The 17,865-nt window shown below is 33.4% G+C and overlaps 1 protein-coding gene across 1 annotated transcript in view; it reads left to right on the forward strand.

Moving 5' to 3' along the window:
- The window catches only part of CSTF3 (cleavage stimulation factor subunit 3), a 71,654-nt gene that overhangs the window by 14,872 nt on the left and 38,917 nt on the right, over nt 1-17,865 (forward strand). Inside the window, exons 2-3 of the mRNA XM_084894567.1 lie at nt 2,047-2,148; nt 2,266-2,361. Of these exons, the coding sequence (XP_084750693.1) occupies nt 2,047-2,148; nt 2,266-2,361 (198 nt within the window). The remainder of the gene's footprint in view (nt 1-2,046; nt 2,149-2,265; nt 2,362-17,865) is intronic.

A 17,865-nucleotide genomic window follows, 5' to 3' on the forward strand; every position in this document is an offset into this window, starting at 1 on the left:
TGCAACTGCAGAATGTGCTCTTCACCAGGAATTTGACCAAAGACCTTTTATAGTTCTCAGGCCAATGCTCTAACCACTGAGCAACAACCAGGGCTCTTTTCTTTTGAGTGTTTACAGTTCATTTTCTGTGAAATATTTGAACTTTGGTTTTCTTTTTTCTTTTTTTAAGTTGTTGGTCTTTTATTGATTGTACTTTATAATTTTTTTTTTTTTAATATATTTTTATTTATTTCAGAGAGGAAGAGAGATGGAAACATCAATGGTCCCTTGGCCTGGCCTGCACCCTCTTGCAATCCAGGACCCCTCAGGAGATGTCAGACTGTCGGTTTCAGCCCGATCCCCGCAGGCCAGGCCGAGGGACCATGCATCAGGCCTCTAGTATGCATGTTATATCTTTGGTTAATCTCTTCCCACTCTCCCCAATCACCCTTTCCCTCTGATTCATCAGTCCCATGTTTCCATGGCTGTGCATTGAGCGTCTGCCCCCTGGTGGTCAGTGCATATCGTAGCTAACGGTCAAATGGTTGCTTAGATTTTTATATACTCGTGAGAAGCCAGATTGCTATGATCTCTGAACACATAATAATCTGGCCACTCTGTGTGTGTGTGTGTGTGTGTGTGTGTGTGTGTGTGTGTGTGTTAGAGACCCAGTGCATGAATTCGTGCATGGGTGGGGTCCAGCTAGCCTGGCCAGGGGGAAGGGACATGGACAGTTGGTTGAACTCCTGGTCGAGGGGACAATTTGCATATTAGCCTTTTATTATATAGGATATACACTGAATGGCCAGATTGTTATACTTTCAATGATCATAATAATCCGGCCACTCAGTGTATATAGATAATAAAAATAAAACTACCTTAGTAAAGGTTTAGAAAATACTGAACAATAGAAAGGAGCACCCGGGGAGGGGAGGGAATCACCTGTACTTCTATCATCCATCACCCACATGATCCTAAACATTTTAGTACAATCTTTAAATCTCTTATTGTAGATTTATTTTATAGCTTTTATTTTGCTGTATATAAAATTTTTGAGTCATGTCTTTAAACTTTTCTATCAGAATTAGCATTCATGTCATTTCATGCTTTCTGCCTCGGGATAAATGCACTACGGCAGTGCTTCTCAAAGTTTGTCCAGGGTTCCTAAGACTTTCAGAGAATCTGTGAATTCAAACTGTTTTATAATAAATTTAAGGCATTATTTGCAATTTTCACTCTTAACCTCTTGTAAGTGTACAGTAGAATTTTTACTTTTACATGATGTAATATTATAACAGATTGAATGCTGAAAGCAGATATGAAAATCCAGCTACATTTTTAAAAGTCAGACATTAAATTTATAAATCTGTAAAACAAAGATATTCTCATTGAATTTTAATAGTTATTTTTCATTAAAATGTTACTTGTTTTAATATATAAATAGTTTTTTTATTTTTTATTTTTTTATTGACTTCAGAGAGGAAGGAAGAGGGAAAGAGAGATAGAAACATCGATGATGAGAGAGAATCATTGGTCAGCTGCCTTGTGCCCTCCCCACACTGGGGACTGAGCCAGAAACCAGGCATGTGTCCTTACTGGAAATGCACCCGTGACCACCTGATTCATAAGTCGACACTCAACCACTGAGCCACACAGGCATGGCAGTAGTTTCACTATTTGAACATGAATAAACATGTAACATTTTTTTCTCAGTTTTAATTGTAATGGTACATATTGAAATAAACCATATAAACAACCTTTTTTTGCATACTTAGTAATTTTTCAAAATATAAAAAGGGTCCTGAGACCACAATGCTTCCAGACTGCTGTTCTATAGTATTTAATGGAAAAGATGGCTTTATTTAAATTTTTAAATGTCTTTTTAAGGTATGTGATTACTTGATTTTGTTTTTATGCAGTTGACTCAAGGTAGCACAGATTACAGAAAATACAGGCCTCTTTTATAAGAGAACATTTTTATTCCCTGTATACTGATATATTGTGCTTGAATAAGATTAGGCATGAAAATTTTAAGACGGTGACTCAGTTTGTTATTTTTCTCCTCAGGCGGCTGAGTATGTCCCGGAGAAGGTGAAGAAGGCTGAAAAGAAACTGGAAGAGAACCCCTATGACCTTGACGCTTGGAGCATTCTCATTCGAGAGGCACAGGTTTAGTGATACAGGATTACATTTCCTTCTCTATGGGCCAGTCACACTACTGGGTTCTGCAGTAAATATTTCCATAATCCTAACACTGTAAATGCTGTTATTGGTTTTCAATTTTAGAATCAACCTATAGACAAAGCACGGAAGACTTATGAGCGCCTTGTTGCCCAGTTCCCCAGTTCTGGCAGATTCTGGAAACTGTACATTGAAGCAGAGGTTAATATTTTATTTTATTTTTCTTATAAGCATCTGATGGGAATTGCAGCATACACTATAGTGGTAAAGACAAGTTAGGGACATAGATAGCACAACTCGGACAAGGAGGGTTTAAATGTCTTTTGCCTTTATTTTGTAAAATAGGTATAAAGGAGTGATTAAAATGAATTTTTGAAATTTGGGTCTTTACAAGCTGATGATTGTTGCATTTTGCGATTGCAACAACATTAAAACAGTTTCAATGGTATTGGAGTGCTTAAGCCTTTTATTTACTTGTCATGTGTCAATTTATTGCCTCCTGTGTCATTTATTTAGAGCTCATTTTTCTTTTGATTCCTGCTTACAAAAATATGAACTACTGGTTTTATAAGAAAATACAGAAATATTAACTTATAAGAAATGTTAGTTTAATAGGTTATTTTGAACATCTCTGGTGAAATGAAACATTTAGATGAAAAGTTATCTCAGATTTTAATTTCATGAAAATACATGGTTTATCAATAAATGTAAGCACTTCAATAATTTCAAGAAAATTTTTTTCTGCTGGAAGAAGTTTACATTATAAAGAAATAAGCTAATGTGACTTAAACTTATGTAATCATAATTTACACCATGCTACTTTTTAAAAAATTGCTTTTTAACTGTCTTGATATTTGAAGTCAGGTATGTTTATTTTAAAGAGTAAGAGCCCCATTCTTAATTATAATTAGAAGGGAATGTTCCTTTTTGAAGGCTGGAATTAGCGATCAAATGATAATAAAGTGTTAGTGTGTTAATAACATTTGGCACCAAGTAATCATATTTCAGGTTATAAGTTAATTGAGTGGAAAGGGTGAGATGGGAAGAATAATGATATCTACATTATAACTTATGAAGTATTCTTACTTTCAATATTAATTTTGTAATATAAATTCTCAACATAATCAAGTACACTGCAGCCTTGTCATATTTCCCACCCTAGCTGAATGTGATAATATGTGGTCTGTTTTGGACCTATTCAAGGGGCTTTTAGTTATCAGTGATATGAACAGACTTCAGCACCACACAGTGTTGTTACCTGTGATGTGTGTCTCAGAATGGACTCAGCCAGTAGCAGCTTTAAGTGGAGGCTACAGTGTACTCGTTGTATTTGTGATTTAACTTGTATTACTTTGGGAGGGGGAGGGACAATTACTGGATGACGGCAGGAAACGTGTGCGTGTTAAATTTTTTGTGTGTGATTGTATATGTAGTATGTATGTTTGTATGTTTGTTGTGTGAGAGAGATTGTACCTTATGTGGAGTCTGGTTGTGGTTTTGGCCCAGAATCTTATCCTTAAGTTTTATCCTATGGGGTCATTTCTTTTGTTAATATACTTAATCAACAAAGTAGACTGATGATTCATGAAATTCAGCAGGTGAGTGAATAGGTAGGTCTGTCTGAAGTATGCTGAAGCCAGTGCTACTTTGTAATACTTACGAAAGCAAGGAACATGAATCACATGTACTTAGTCTGCATTCCAGTTTGACTTTACAAACACAGGTTATATGCAAACTCATCAGAAATGGACATCATTGGTATATAATAGATTTTGTATAATGAAGAAGTACTTCCTGAGTTTTAGAAATTTCTTTCAGTTTCTCATATTCAGTCATTATTCATGTGCTTTATTATAACATAAGTTAAACTGAAATTGGCAGTTAGACTGCATTCTATAAGTTAAAACACAATGAGTCTGTCTCTCCCATTTCCTAACTGAAAATATGAAGTGCATTCTAAAAAAGAATTCCAAGAGAGACCAGATGTTATTCCAAGGGGCTAAAAATTTAAATATCAGACTCATTTCACATATTTCAGAGCTGCTAGCAGTTGACTGATTTATTTAGTTGGTAATGTTTGCAGTTATTTTGCACACATAAACACAAATTTGAATATATGTATAAAACATCTTGAGAAAAAGTGGTAAATAATATATTGTATATTTTGTAAAATATATGTTTACGGTTTAAGAGTTAAGATGTTAAATTGAATCTTAATTTCGAAAATCCGTATCCTGAGCTGTGTTTTTCTTTTTTGATTTGCTCTTTTATTTTATTTTACTTTTTAATTTTCAATTTTTTACTTTGTTTAGCCTGCGAGAGGCTAAATTTTTCTTTGCCCATATTTCCCAAGGTGGCCCTTAATATTTCTGGTGAAGTCACATAACCTATTCATAATATGTTAAAATCTAAGGTAAAAAGAATGTCTTTACATCAAAGGTAGTACTAACAGTGTTTACATAATGTCCTGTATGCATTCTCAAGAAAATAAAATTTTGTTAATACATTTGTTGTAACTCAGTACTTCATGGTGGGGAAATTTTAATATTTCATTTATTTATGTTCAGCTAAACCAACTTGTATGAGTCCAAATACATTTAGTTCTTTTCTAATAGAAAATACATAATATCTTTCATAACAAGAGATTTGATTCCCTAGAGAAGTTTCTTATAAATCCTACTTAAGATCAGAGTGGGGGGAAAGCATATATTTTGCTTTTAAATTTGAAATATCATTTGCAAATAAATAATTCTTATTAAGTAGTTAATGTTAGTGACACTAATCTATTGTTTTTTTAATATTTGCCAATATATAAGCTTTTCTTATATCAGTGAACATTTAGCAAATATACCTGGCTTCCTGTGTAAAAGTTGAACTTTATGATGTCATCCTTAATTCATTACCTACTTTTATTTTTTTACTAAAGCATAGAAAGTGTTGGAGGTAAATTTTTGTTGTTCTAATGGAAGGGCATTTAGAACCACCATCTTTATATTTATGATATTACATAATTTCAGAATTAAGCCAAATTACTTTAGTGTTATATCTATTATAGAGTCATGTGCCACATAACAACAATTGGGGTCAATGACAGACTGCATATACAATGGTGTATACCGTATGTCTATAGTGTGCTATCCCATCTAGGTTTGCGTAAGTGCACTCTATGATGTTCACACAATGACAAAATCGCCTAACAATGCATTCATTTCTCAGAAAATATGCCTGTCGTTAAGCAGCTCGTGACCATATAGGCAATCACATTTTGCCTCAGGTATGTGAAAGATAATGTTTTACTCTTGAATTCCAAAACTGCTTCTTTACATGATTTAACTGTCATAAGAAAAACCATTCTTAAAGTGCTATAAATATCAAATATAGTCTAATTGTGTCATATGAAAATATTTTTGCTGCTGATTAGTTTTATTTTTAATATATTTTTATTGATTTTAGAGAGAGGAAGGGAGAAGGAAATAGAGGAACATCAGTGATGAGAATCATTGATCAGGTGCCTCCTACTGGGGATCAAGCCATACAACCCGGGCATGCGCCCTGACTGGGAACAAACTGACATCCTGGTTCATGGGCCAACACTTACCTATTGAGCCACACCAGTCAGTACACGGGGTAGTTTTAAAGTAAACATTTTAATACATTTATAGCCATTTAGTTGATATATGGATGCCTTAAATCTGCAGTGTAGGTGGGGTTTTTTGTTTTTTCCTGTTCCACTGATTTATGCATTCATTGGTTGATTCTTTTTTTGTTGTTATTCTTAATCCTTACGGGAGGATATTTTTTTGTTGATTTTTAGAGAGGAAGGGAGAGAGGGGACACATGCACACACCCACACACCCACCACTGCCTTCCACACGCTCCCTGACCGGGCTGGGGATCAAACCTGCAACCCAGGTACGTGCTCTTGGCTAGAAATCAAATCCAGGACCCTGTGGCCAGGCCTCATTGGTTGATTCTTATATGTGCCCTGATTGAGGATCAAACCCTCAACCTTTGGGATATCAGGGCGATTCTCTAACCAACTGAGCTAGGTGGCCAAGACTATTGTAGTATATTTTTGCGTTTAAGAAATGTGAGTTTTGAAAAACTAGAGTTAATTAATGGAATGTCCCTGAGAACCTGAATGCTCTCTAAAGAACCGCTTTTTAGAGTGGTCAGAAGGGTCACTAAGTATCACAAAATTAAGAAAATTTAGTTTTGCCATTCTGTTTTTTAAGTTCTTTTCTCCCTCGTGACTACAGCTTTTCATGTAGCTAGGTAGTCAGTGTGATAGCATGTAATGTACAACATCTTATTGTTAGAAGTAACTTGTTTTGAGTTGGGCCACATTCATAAGCAATTGTCCTATGAAAGGATAATTTTTTTTTATTAGTATATAAAGGAGAAATGAAAGTAATGCTGCTGGTAATAGCAACAATGTATCTTGCTGTCTGTGAAAGCTGTAATTCTTGAATAAAAGCAATATAGAATTGATTGCATTTTCTTTTAAATAATTTAAAAACATTAATACTTAAGTAATGGGTTGTAAAGTATATGTTTTCATTTTTTTCATAATCTTTCTACTTGAGAAAAATCATTTATAAATACCTTTCTTCATGGCAAATGGAAATGAACTCAGGATGGAACATGAGTGACCTAAATTGAAATAAACTTCTCTACTGTCTACTGTTTTTATGCCTCTAAATAGCAGTTTAAACTGTATTATGTTTTGTACATATTGAGCAATGTTATTTTTTTTTAAATGCAGATAAAATTATGGCTTTATTATGTAGATTATAATTTTTCTATTCAGCTTGCAATCTTTTTTTTAAAATTGTACTCTTTTTTTTTTTTCTATAAATCTCTTTTCCTGTTTGTAATAAATGTTGGTCCATGTCTGTGTGATTATTCAGAATGTACTCTAAAACACAATATGCTCTGTAGTTTCTTAAATGCATGTATAATGTAGTGGGGAGGTGTAAAAGAAAACAGGAATTATTTTCAAACACAGACCTGAGTGATTAAATATCTGAAAGTGCTTTGAATAATAACATAATTATTTTAAAAACAAAGGAAATATTTTCATGTTTACTACTGTGGGCAGTAAACTTCTTTTTTGGTTTTATTATAATGTCTCATCCCATTTTCCTTTATATGTAGCATAGATGTTTAGGTGTCACTTCTTACATGGCCTATACATTTTTTTCCTTGAGAGTATTGTGTATAATAAAACTATTTGCAAACAGACATAGTTAATTTAGATTAAAAAAATTTTAAATCTCATTTCTCATTCTTTATATCTTGTAGGTAGTTTATTATTTAATGTGAAATGTAGGCATTTAATTTTAAACAAAACCTCACACTATTCAACCTAGTTGCCTTTATGTTTCTCAGCTTTTTATAAAGCAAAATTATATTCTTTGCAGTCACTAATAAGCATTGAAAAAAATAGTTATTTTTTTCCCTCTGCAAAGATTCTTAAACTTTTAACTCAGCTTCTTCATATTCTATTTTTGTATGTGTAATAAGAGTTATGGTATATTTTGAAAATGTGGAAAAGGTATCTAACCAGATTTTAATAAAAAGTACATACATTATATTTGTTGTGAAACAAAAAGGGCTGTTTGATCATATCATTGGCAGTTCCCCTGTGGGTAGTGTTTTAGCCTAAATTTTTTGAGCATTTATGGAAGAGCATAACATTTAATGTACAATACCTAATAGTTTAAAAATTTATTGGGCATTATAGTCAATAAGATTTTTAGGGTGTTATTTTGGTATATGACTCTATGCCTATCTCAAGAGGTATTAAAGATATGCTCCAACATGGCACCCATGAGTAAACGCAAATGCATTTAAGCCCATCATAATATTACCGTTAGAGACTTCCACATTTGGATGTAGAACTAATTGTAATACAAACATTTTAGGGTGCTCTGTATTTTGGTTCTAACTTGAGCATAAAGGAACCAGGTGGCAATTAATTGACTTTGTCTTAAAAAACAAAGACCTCTTAAAGTCAAAGGTTCAGCTATTTTTTAATGGATTCATTGTGGGGTTTTTTGTAACAGCCATTTATTTGAATAAATCTGTTTCAAGGCACTTCTAAGAAATGAAGTCTTAATTTTTTTTCCTCCTACATATTCACTGTCCACAGTAAAATCAATAAAATTATGAGTATTTGCTTTGAATACAACTTGTTGAGAAACTAAACAGCGTTTTTAATAACCTGGGGTAAATTTTATGATTTTGTATGCTAGGAGGTTTCCAAAGCAAAATGTTCTATTTGGAAATACTAAGTAATAGTTATAAAAACAATGAATCTTATGTCAAAGATAATGAAATATAGTTTATAATAATTTGATATAAAATATGGTCCAAAGTGAAAGTGAATTTTAATATTTCTGATACTTTTATTCATGTGACAGAACATGTTCAATTACAACCTTATTTTTTAAGCAAGATTTTTAGGTTTGTTATGTACAGATAACATTATTGTAAGTCTTTGTCTTAAGATTCTTGTATGGGAATTGGTCTTTTTTTTCCTTTTCCAGTTAATTGAGATATAATTGACAAAATAAGGTGTACACAACACAATGATTTGATATATGCACATATTGCAAATGATTACTGCAGTGTTTAACATCCATCACCTCACATAGTAACAAGTGAAATTGTCTTTTGTGGTGACATTTTCTGTACATTTTATATTGAAATTGGAGAAGAAAAGAATTGATCATTTCATGATGATGGTTTTCTTGAAATTTTTTTCTATTTAACAAACCCTGAATATGCAAGTATTATGTATCTAAAGTGAACATTGAACTTAAATAAGGAATTTAAAGCTAGGAGACAAAATGAAGTAGTTCAGCCCTCTTATTTTATATATGAGTAAAATCAAGAGATTGTTGTCCTTAAACTCAAAGCTTACAAACCATACTGAACGTATAGGCATTGCAGTTAGCATGCTAGCCTTGCTGGCAGTCTCCAAAGAATGGACACATGGAATGTGTTATTGTTAGGCAGCCAGTTTGGGAATTGAGACATTGGAGGGCAACAATTGGATCTTAATGCTATGAATATATTTCTTACCTTGCAGAATATTCCCTAAAGTTGTCTGGATTATAGTCTTTTTGCTAATTCTTTTAAATGTACCTTGCTGTGATTTATCAATCAGTATATAATCAATCAAGACTTAATCTAAGAGGCATTAATAAAACTGGCCTGATCATTTTTTGTAGCGTAGAAAGATGTTTAACAGTTCGTTAATTTTTTTTTTAAATGCAGGGAATTTGTAGGTTACTCTATAAAAGACATGGAGAAATAAAAATGACACAATTTAGAATATGGTGATGGAATTTCTATTCTTGGCTCTTCATTGAATTATGTGACTTTGGAAGGCCATTAATCTCTTCTCTCCACAATTTTTATTATGAAATTTTTGAGACAAAAATTGAAAGAGTAGTATGAGTATTAGATGCTTGTATACCTTCCATCTTGGCCAAGTGTTATGTTTTGCTATGCATGCTTTCTCTCTCTGATTATATAAATAATATATAGTCCTCCCTAGCCAAAATATCATCACACTGAAAAGGAACAGCGGTGTTTTAATATATCTAGAGGCCCGATGCATGAAGTTCGTACAAGGGGGTTGGCCCTCACAGCTCCGGCTTAGTGTCTGGAAGGTTGCTCAGCTGTCCAGTCTAATTAGCATATTATGCTTTTATTATAGATATCCGGTTCATGTTTACTTTTTTCTAACAGATTTATGATTTCTAAAATTCCCTATTTCTATGATCAGTGAAATCATTTGAATTTCTACTGTGCCTTCTGTGTATATTTACCACAGATTTCATACTATTTTTACTCTTGTCCCCTAAGTAAACTAGTAGGAATTCAAGTGTTGTTTTCAATGATCTGTAAATTGTGACAAATGGAAAAGTTTCATTCACTGTTCCAGACAAGAGTTTTCTTTAGACTGCCATAATAATGTGGAATGGGGTGGGAATTTTAATTTTTGTGGCTCCTACCCAAAATATGCATGGAATTGTGCTGGAGTTCTTAAAAACAAGCAGGTGCTTTTCAGTTATGTTACAGTTTAGCTGTACGTCTACAAAACGTGAGTTATGGAAAATTCTATTTTATATGAACATTATATAAGCAGAAATATGTGAGAGACATTTTTGAAGGTAAAATATATTCTAGAATAGAGTTTTAGGAGTAAAAAGATAAAGTTCGTTTTAAAAATCCATTGTTCATTTTCAGTTGTATTTTGATGGTGATGTTTTTCTTTATTCTGATTACTTACCTCAACAATAACTAAAATTTAATAGGCTTTTATTATATGCTGGGAACTGTATTTAGTGTTTTATGTGAAATACTAGCTTATTATTTTACCTTTTTTTTTTTTATTGACTTTAACAGAGAGGAAGGGAGAAGGATAGAGAGTTAGAAACATCAATGAGAGAGGAACATCAATCAGCTGCCTCCCGCACACTTCCTACTGGGGATGTGCCCGCAACCAAGGTACATGCCTGACCGGAATTGAACCTGGGACCCTTCAGTTCACAGGCTGACACTCTATCCACTGAGCCAAACCAGTCAGGGCCACATTTTACCTTTTGAGTTAGGTATCTATTATCCCTCATTTTCTTATTTTGTTCAAGTTTCTGAGAATTAGAGGACTGTAAGTAGCTCTCCTAACTCAATAACATTAAAGGTTTAGCTACTGGGAAGTATAAGTGGAAAAGGTGATATTCTAATTTCTAGGCCTAGGATCCTAGTCACTAACCACTATACAACTAAGCCAAGGAACCTAAAGTACAGTATATTGTAGAAATAACTATATAGTGGGTTCATAACTGACTTTGCTTAAGAATATCTTACATTCTCATTTAGCTATTAGGATTTGGGGCTACATTTGAAAAAATAAATTCAACTCACAGCCACATACAATTTCTACAAATCTTTTAGAAGATGGCGTTACAATCACTTCTATGCACCTCCTCTCATGGTATGTATAAGATCTGAAACTGCCATTTGTATTTTCCCCTTCACAGTTTGAAGTGTTTTAAACAATGTACTTGGATCTAATTTCAAATAGCAGGAATCCTGTATATGAAACAGGCAAGTTTTAGTAATTACGGACCTTGAAGAGCAACACATTATTTACATTTAGTATTAATGTGAGGACTGTAAGTTTTACTTTCTGGTTAGCAATTAGAAGTCTTATTAGAATGGAATATCTGCTTACTAAACAGTTTCCTTTATACTTTTCTATCCATTGAACTATAGGAGTGTTGCAAATATGTTTTATGATAGTATAGACTATATTATATTGTGTGCTTTTGGTTTTTGGTTTTGTATTGGATGGGAGATCTTTAACATATTTGAAATTATAATCATTTCTGGTGTGGCTCAGTTGGTAGATGCATTATTCCATACAGTCAGGCCACATACCTAGGTTGCTGGTTTGATCCTTTGGGGCACGTGAGGGAAGCAACCAAACTTTTTTCTCTCTCCTCATCCTCTCGCCTCTAAAAATCAATGAAAATGTCTTGGGTGAGGATTTTTTTAAAAAAAATTTAAATTATGAAACAAAACTTACTGAAGAAATAAAATATTGAAGTCAGAGACACACAATATCTAGCTCTCTTAAAAAGTTTTGAAGGAGGTTGTAGACTCCTGTAGTTAATGGAAAAATCACAGTACTGGAACAACCATTTCCAGTTATTTATATTTTGTGCTTTAGCCAAGACCGGTTTAGCTCAATGGATAGAGTGTCAGCATGCGGACTCAAGGGTCCCGGGTTCGATTCCGATCAAGGGTATGTACCTTGGTTGCAGGCACAGCCCCAGTAGGGGGTGTGCAGGAGGCAGCTGATCGATGTTCCTCTCACATCATGTTTCTAACTCTCTCTCTCTCTCTCTTCCTCTCTGTAAAAAATCAATAAAATATATATATTTATATTTTGTGCTTTAGCAGAAATGTTTTTTAAGTACATTTCTCTGTCACTGGAAACTGCGCTATCTTCATGCAGCCTCCTGGTATTGCTCAGAAAACCACTAGGATATATCCAGACTTGAATTATCTATCTATGAAACAGTTTTGCAATTCTAAGTTTCCCACAATTAAACTGTAGAAATGTGTGCTATTCATTAGTGCTTATTCTAAGATACTTTTTGTTTTTAGTTTAACTTTCAGGAGATTCTCTGCAAATTAGAATATGCAGAATTTTGTGCCTTAGCCGGTTTGGCTCAGTAGATAAAGCGTTGGCTTATGGACTAGGGTCTGGGTTTTATTCTGGTTAAGGGCACATGCCTGGGTTGTGGGCTCCATCCCCAGTGTGGGGCGTGCAGGAGGCAACCAATCATTGATTCTCATCATTGATGTTTCTATCTCCCTCTGAAATCAGTAAGAATATATATTTAAATAAAATGAGATAGGCAGAATTTTGTTAGTGAACGCTTTGGCAAGTGATTTTATATGCGGAGCCCTTAAAAGTACCCTGAAACAGTGGGTGTTTAGTAAAATGACTTAAACAGAAGCCTATTCATATACAGGGTGAGGCAATAGCACATTTGTAATTCACATGGGAATTAATAAATAATACAAGAAAAACTGTTTCATGTATTCACAACTATAAACCTACTTTTGCCCCATCGTGTATTTGCCTGGATTGTATTCGGATAAAATCACCAAAGGTGTTGCACTATTTTTCAGTGGTACAATTGAGTTTATAGATTCTCAAAGTCATCTTCAGGCCCCACATTTATTTTTATAGATTTTTATTTGGCTACAAGAAGGAAAGTACATAAAATCGTCTTGTTTCAGGTTCTTGCTTTGACTTTATATATCAGAGGAAGATGGTGAATTGCTTTTCAAGTATATAGTAAGTACATGATAGATATCTTAGATGCTATAGACACCTCAGTGAACAAATTTACAGTTTGTTATAGGAGATGATTATAAGAATAGGTGATATGCTATAATAGAGAAAATATCTGTTTGCTAGAAATAAATATTTGCTGCTAGGGGAGAAAAAGATGCTTTATTTGAGGTATTGCAACAATCTAATCGTTTAAAAAATTTAATTGATGTTAGAGAAACATCGATTTGTTATTCCACTTATTTATGCATTCATTGGCTGATTTATTATCTGTACGTTGACTGCAATCTTGGTGTATGAGGATGATATTCTAACCAACTGAGCCACCACCTAGCCAGGGCCACAACTTGATGGGTTTTTTAGCTTAATTTTGTTTCTAGTTCTTCCAAGTATTTTAGGGAACTATTACATGGAAATTTTTAAATCACAAACACATAGGAGCTTGATAGTAAATCTGGAATTGTAGCTAAACTGTTAATTACAGAAAAGAGAAAAAGCATAAACATCTGAAATTTTATAAGGGCTAAAATAATGTGAATGTAATTTTGCTTTAGGAAAACTAAGTTGAGATATTTATAATTCTGTGCCCTTGTTTTAACTCAAATGCCTACACGAATTTAGAAGTTAACTGACTGGAAGTTTCCTTTTCAAAGAAAAATTGCATATTGGCTAGAAATTCTGTTTTGGTTTTATTTTTGTATTCGAGTCTTAAGAAACTAATAGAAATAAGAAGCCATGAAACTTTTATTGCCTTTAACAATTTTCATATAGTTTTGGGGAAAACCAGAGTACAGGCAGTTCTCGGGTTACGTCGGACTCAGTGTACGTCGTTTCCTGGTTACGTTGCCATCTTTCATTTATTTATAATAAAAAAAAAAGTTCCGTCATTTTGATGTATGTACATATGTGCTTTACATTTTTCATTACTCATTCATTTACCACAAGTAAAGATCAGGAATTGTTGTCTTTAAATTTTTTTTTTTTACTGTTTCACTTCATTACTGCTGTGTATGTGCTCCCTGTGAGTGATGTAGGTTCCGACTTAAGGGCGAAATCACATTCTGTCGCCCCATACGAACGGGTCTGCACCGTAAGCGTTTGGGGAGAGAAAGAAGGACGTTTTCTAAGGGAGGAAACTGAGCTGTTCTCTCAAGTTGATTCCTAGAAAAACATTTCACCATGAGTAAAATGTTCCTGCCACATTGCCAATGTCTATTCATAAACAGTTTCCACATTGATTCATGCACAGAAAAAAAAGATCCTTGTTTGTTATGTGAGATGTATTTGAAACTATCTCCTTATTTTGTTAAATGCGTATGTTAATATGCAGTTATACACTAAAAGGAACAGTTATACCAAGGACAGAGAATTGATTACCAAGATTTTATTTTATTTATTTATTTTTTAATATATTTTACTGATTTTTTAAAAAGAGGAAGAGAGGGATGGAGAGTTAGAAACATGATCAGCTGCCTCCTGCACACCCCTACTGGGGATGTGCTCTCAACCAAGGGACACGCCCTTGACCAGAATTGAACCCAGGACCTTTCAGTCCACTGAGCTAAACCAGTTTCGGCGATTACCAAGATTTTAAAATGCCACTTTTATTGATAGTATCAAAAATCAAAACCCTTGAACTTATGTCTTGACATTTTGTGACTATTAATAGAATACTTAAAGACTGGCTAAAATTAAGAAAAGTGAAAGCACAAGAATTGGTTTTCAAGCATCTGTTTAACAAAAATTATTAGTAAGTCTATATCAGTGCCTAAATTTTTTTCCCCAAAATTTGGTCAAGTCCAAAAATATTAAGGAATATTGTTTACCTATGGCAATATGTTAGGTGAATAATGAGAGAAGTATTAGTTATATTACTGTGATAGTGATTTATTGTATTTTTTGAAATGGTGTTATTATATGGAAAACATTGTTTTCATAGCGGTAAGAGTAATTGAGGATTATAATGGAAATTTGGTCACTAAATTTGTGACTTAAGATTCTTGATTAGGTTTGGCCACTTTCTGGAATCTTCCAATAGATCAGAATAAGCAGGGTTCATTACAAATAGAAGTTGAATATAGAAAAATAAATCATACATTTATATAAATTTATATTTCTGCCTAACATTTTTATATGTTTCATAGATAGTCATAAATTCAGGTAGGTTGTTTAAATAATTTTTAATAATTAGAAAAGGTGTAAGGAGTAAATTAGAGTACTAACTTAAGTATAGGGTATTGTGCTTGGTATCTTTGGTAGATATTTCACATAGTAGTCTCTTCAGTCACACTGGCTTTATTAAACATTGACAATTCCCACCTCAAGGATTTTATGTGCATTAGCTGTTTTATCTTTTCTAAAGAAATTTATTCAGATAGCTGCCTGACAAATTCTTTGGTTTCTTCAAATTTTTGCTAAAGTGTTATCTTCTCAGTGAGATCCGTTGTGGCCATCATCCTATTTAAAATTACCATTTTTATTTCTAATACCTCAAAACTTGCCTTTTTTAAACCTATATAATTCCATCTCCTGATAGAGTAAACAGTTTCCTGTGCTTAGGGTTTGCCTTTTGTGCATTATGTTTTAGGAGCCTAGAACAACGCGCGGTATAATAGTGGCACTCTAAGTATTTGTTGTATGAAAAATCCACAAAGTTCAGTTTATCGTATTTTAAAACTTGAATTTAATTTCTTAAGATTTAGAAATAATGTAATAATCTATAACAATATATTAGTTTATATATAAAATTATAAGTGGCCAATACCTTTATGTTAACTTATATTTAAAACTTATACGTTAAAAATATATCTTTACAGTTTTTATAAACATACAAAAGATATTTGTATATCTTAAAATACGCTTCATTTGTATTTAAAATTATCTTGATGTATGACCAAGAGAAAGGTTTTTAAAGAATTACCCAATATAGAAGGTGTAACTAATTTACGTAGTGTTTGGAAGTACCTTTTATATATATATATATTATTGATTTCAGAGAGAGAGAAAGAAGCATCAATGAGGGGAGAAAATCATTGATTGGCTGCCTCTTGCATGCCTCCCACTGGGGATAGAGCCCACAACCTGGGAATTGAACCTGTGACCTGGTTCATAGGTCTGTGCTCATCCACTGAGACACCCCAGCCAGGCTGGAAGTACCTTTAAAAAAATCTTTGCTTGTGTTTACAAAATACTTTCAGATAAGAGTTAAAAACTGATAAATCCCTGACTGGTTACAGTAAACTTTTAGCCACATACAGGGCATCCCAAAACATATATATACACACTTTGACTAATTATAGAGGCAGTTATTATTAAAATATATTTTGTTTTCAAAATTGAGCTATCAGCTGTTAAAGTGTGAACACATTTTTTTTGGGACACCCTATATATTGGAGTAGAATTTCCAAGTCAATTGTATGTGTATATATGAGATACAAACCTGAGTTTTCACATCTTTTGTCAAATTGGTAAAACGTAAGTATTCTAACTCCCTTTTCACAACTTTTACTGATGTTGTATATGTGTATAATGCCAACATGTAATTTAGGAGAGGACATTCATTAAGAGAGCTAGATATTAAAATATATATAAATTCTTTTTTAAATTCTGTGTTAAATATTGTCATTTTTCTTTTGGCTTTCACCCAAACTTTCTGTATAGAAGAAATTAAAGGCAAGCTCAAATTGGTGGATTTATAAAGTGTTTCAGAGAGCTGAATTACACTTATTTGGGAATGCTATAAAATATTACAGGATATATATTCGATTGAGTTCTATAATATCTCTAACCTTTGGAAATGTAGAGTTTCAATGAACATTGCATTATATATATATATATATATATATATATATATATATATATATATATATATATATTTTTAAATATATTTTATTGATTTTTTACAGAAAGGGAGAGAGAGAGCTAGAAACGTCCATGAAAGAGAAACATTGACCAGCTGCCTCTTGCACACCCCCTACCGGGGATGTGCCCGCAACCAAGGTACATGCCCTTGACCGGAATCGAACCCAGGACCTTTCAGTCCGCAGACCGACGCTCTACCACTGAGCCAAATCGGTTTCGGCAATGAACATTGCATTTTAAAGTTGTTACTTTTTTTTAAGTAAGTTTGAGTCAGACTGACGACATTACTGGGAAACAAGATCACAAATGTTCCTTTGGTTGCTTTAAGTTAGTTGCTAATTTTCTGAAAGCTATATGTTAATAAAATATATTTAAGAATATTTTATTAATAAGATGAACTTTGTTATATAGATCAGCTCTCAATGAAAACAAGGCAGGCTGCTGAACAGAATTTTTGAAATACCTTAAAAGCATTAAAAAACTGAATGCATTGTAAATAATTACCAAGCAAAAACCCATTTGGAAAACAAACAGCCCAAACAACCTTTCCTCCCCTCCCCAAAAAAGAACACCGGGAGATGAGCTGAGCACCTAAACTTTTTATTGTGAGAGCCTTTGCCAAGCTGAGAAAATTTAGGCTGAAATTTGAGTGCTTCTAGAGGTTAAGGCAGCAAAAGTCCAAGTCCAAGGCATACCCAACAGGACTTCCTCTCCCTTTAAAGCTGTGCAGGAAATACTGAGGATGACAATGGCCAGAACAAATGAAGGCTACCTTCCTAACCTTAGGAGACAAGGAAAGTTGTTATCTCTGATCCTGAGGAGACTGGAACGGGGAAATGCTGAGATGTTAAAACAATAAGTTGGCCCTTGCGTGAATTTGTGATCCAAATAAACATCACTTGGTTGTTTCAAAAGAATTTGAACCATGAATGTTAGTGGACTTGACCTGAATTATGCTC

This window comes from Pipistrellus hanaki, assembly GCF_964339955.1.
Source record: "Pipistrellus hanaki genome assembly, chromosome: 9".
Taxonomy (NCBI): domain Eukaryota; kingdom Metazoa; phylum Chordata; class Mammalia; order Chiroptera; family Vespertilionidae; genus Pipistrellus; species Pipistrellus hanaki.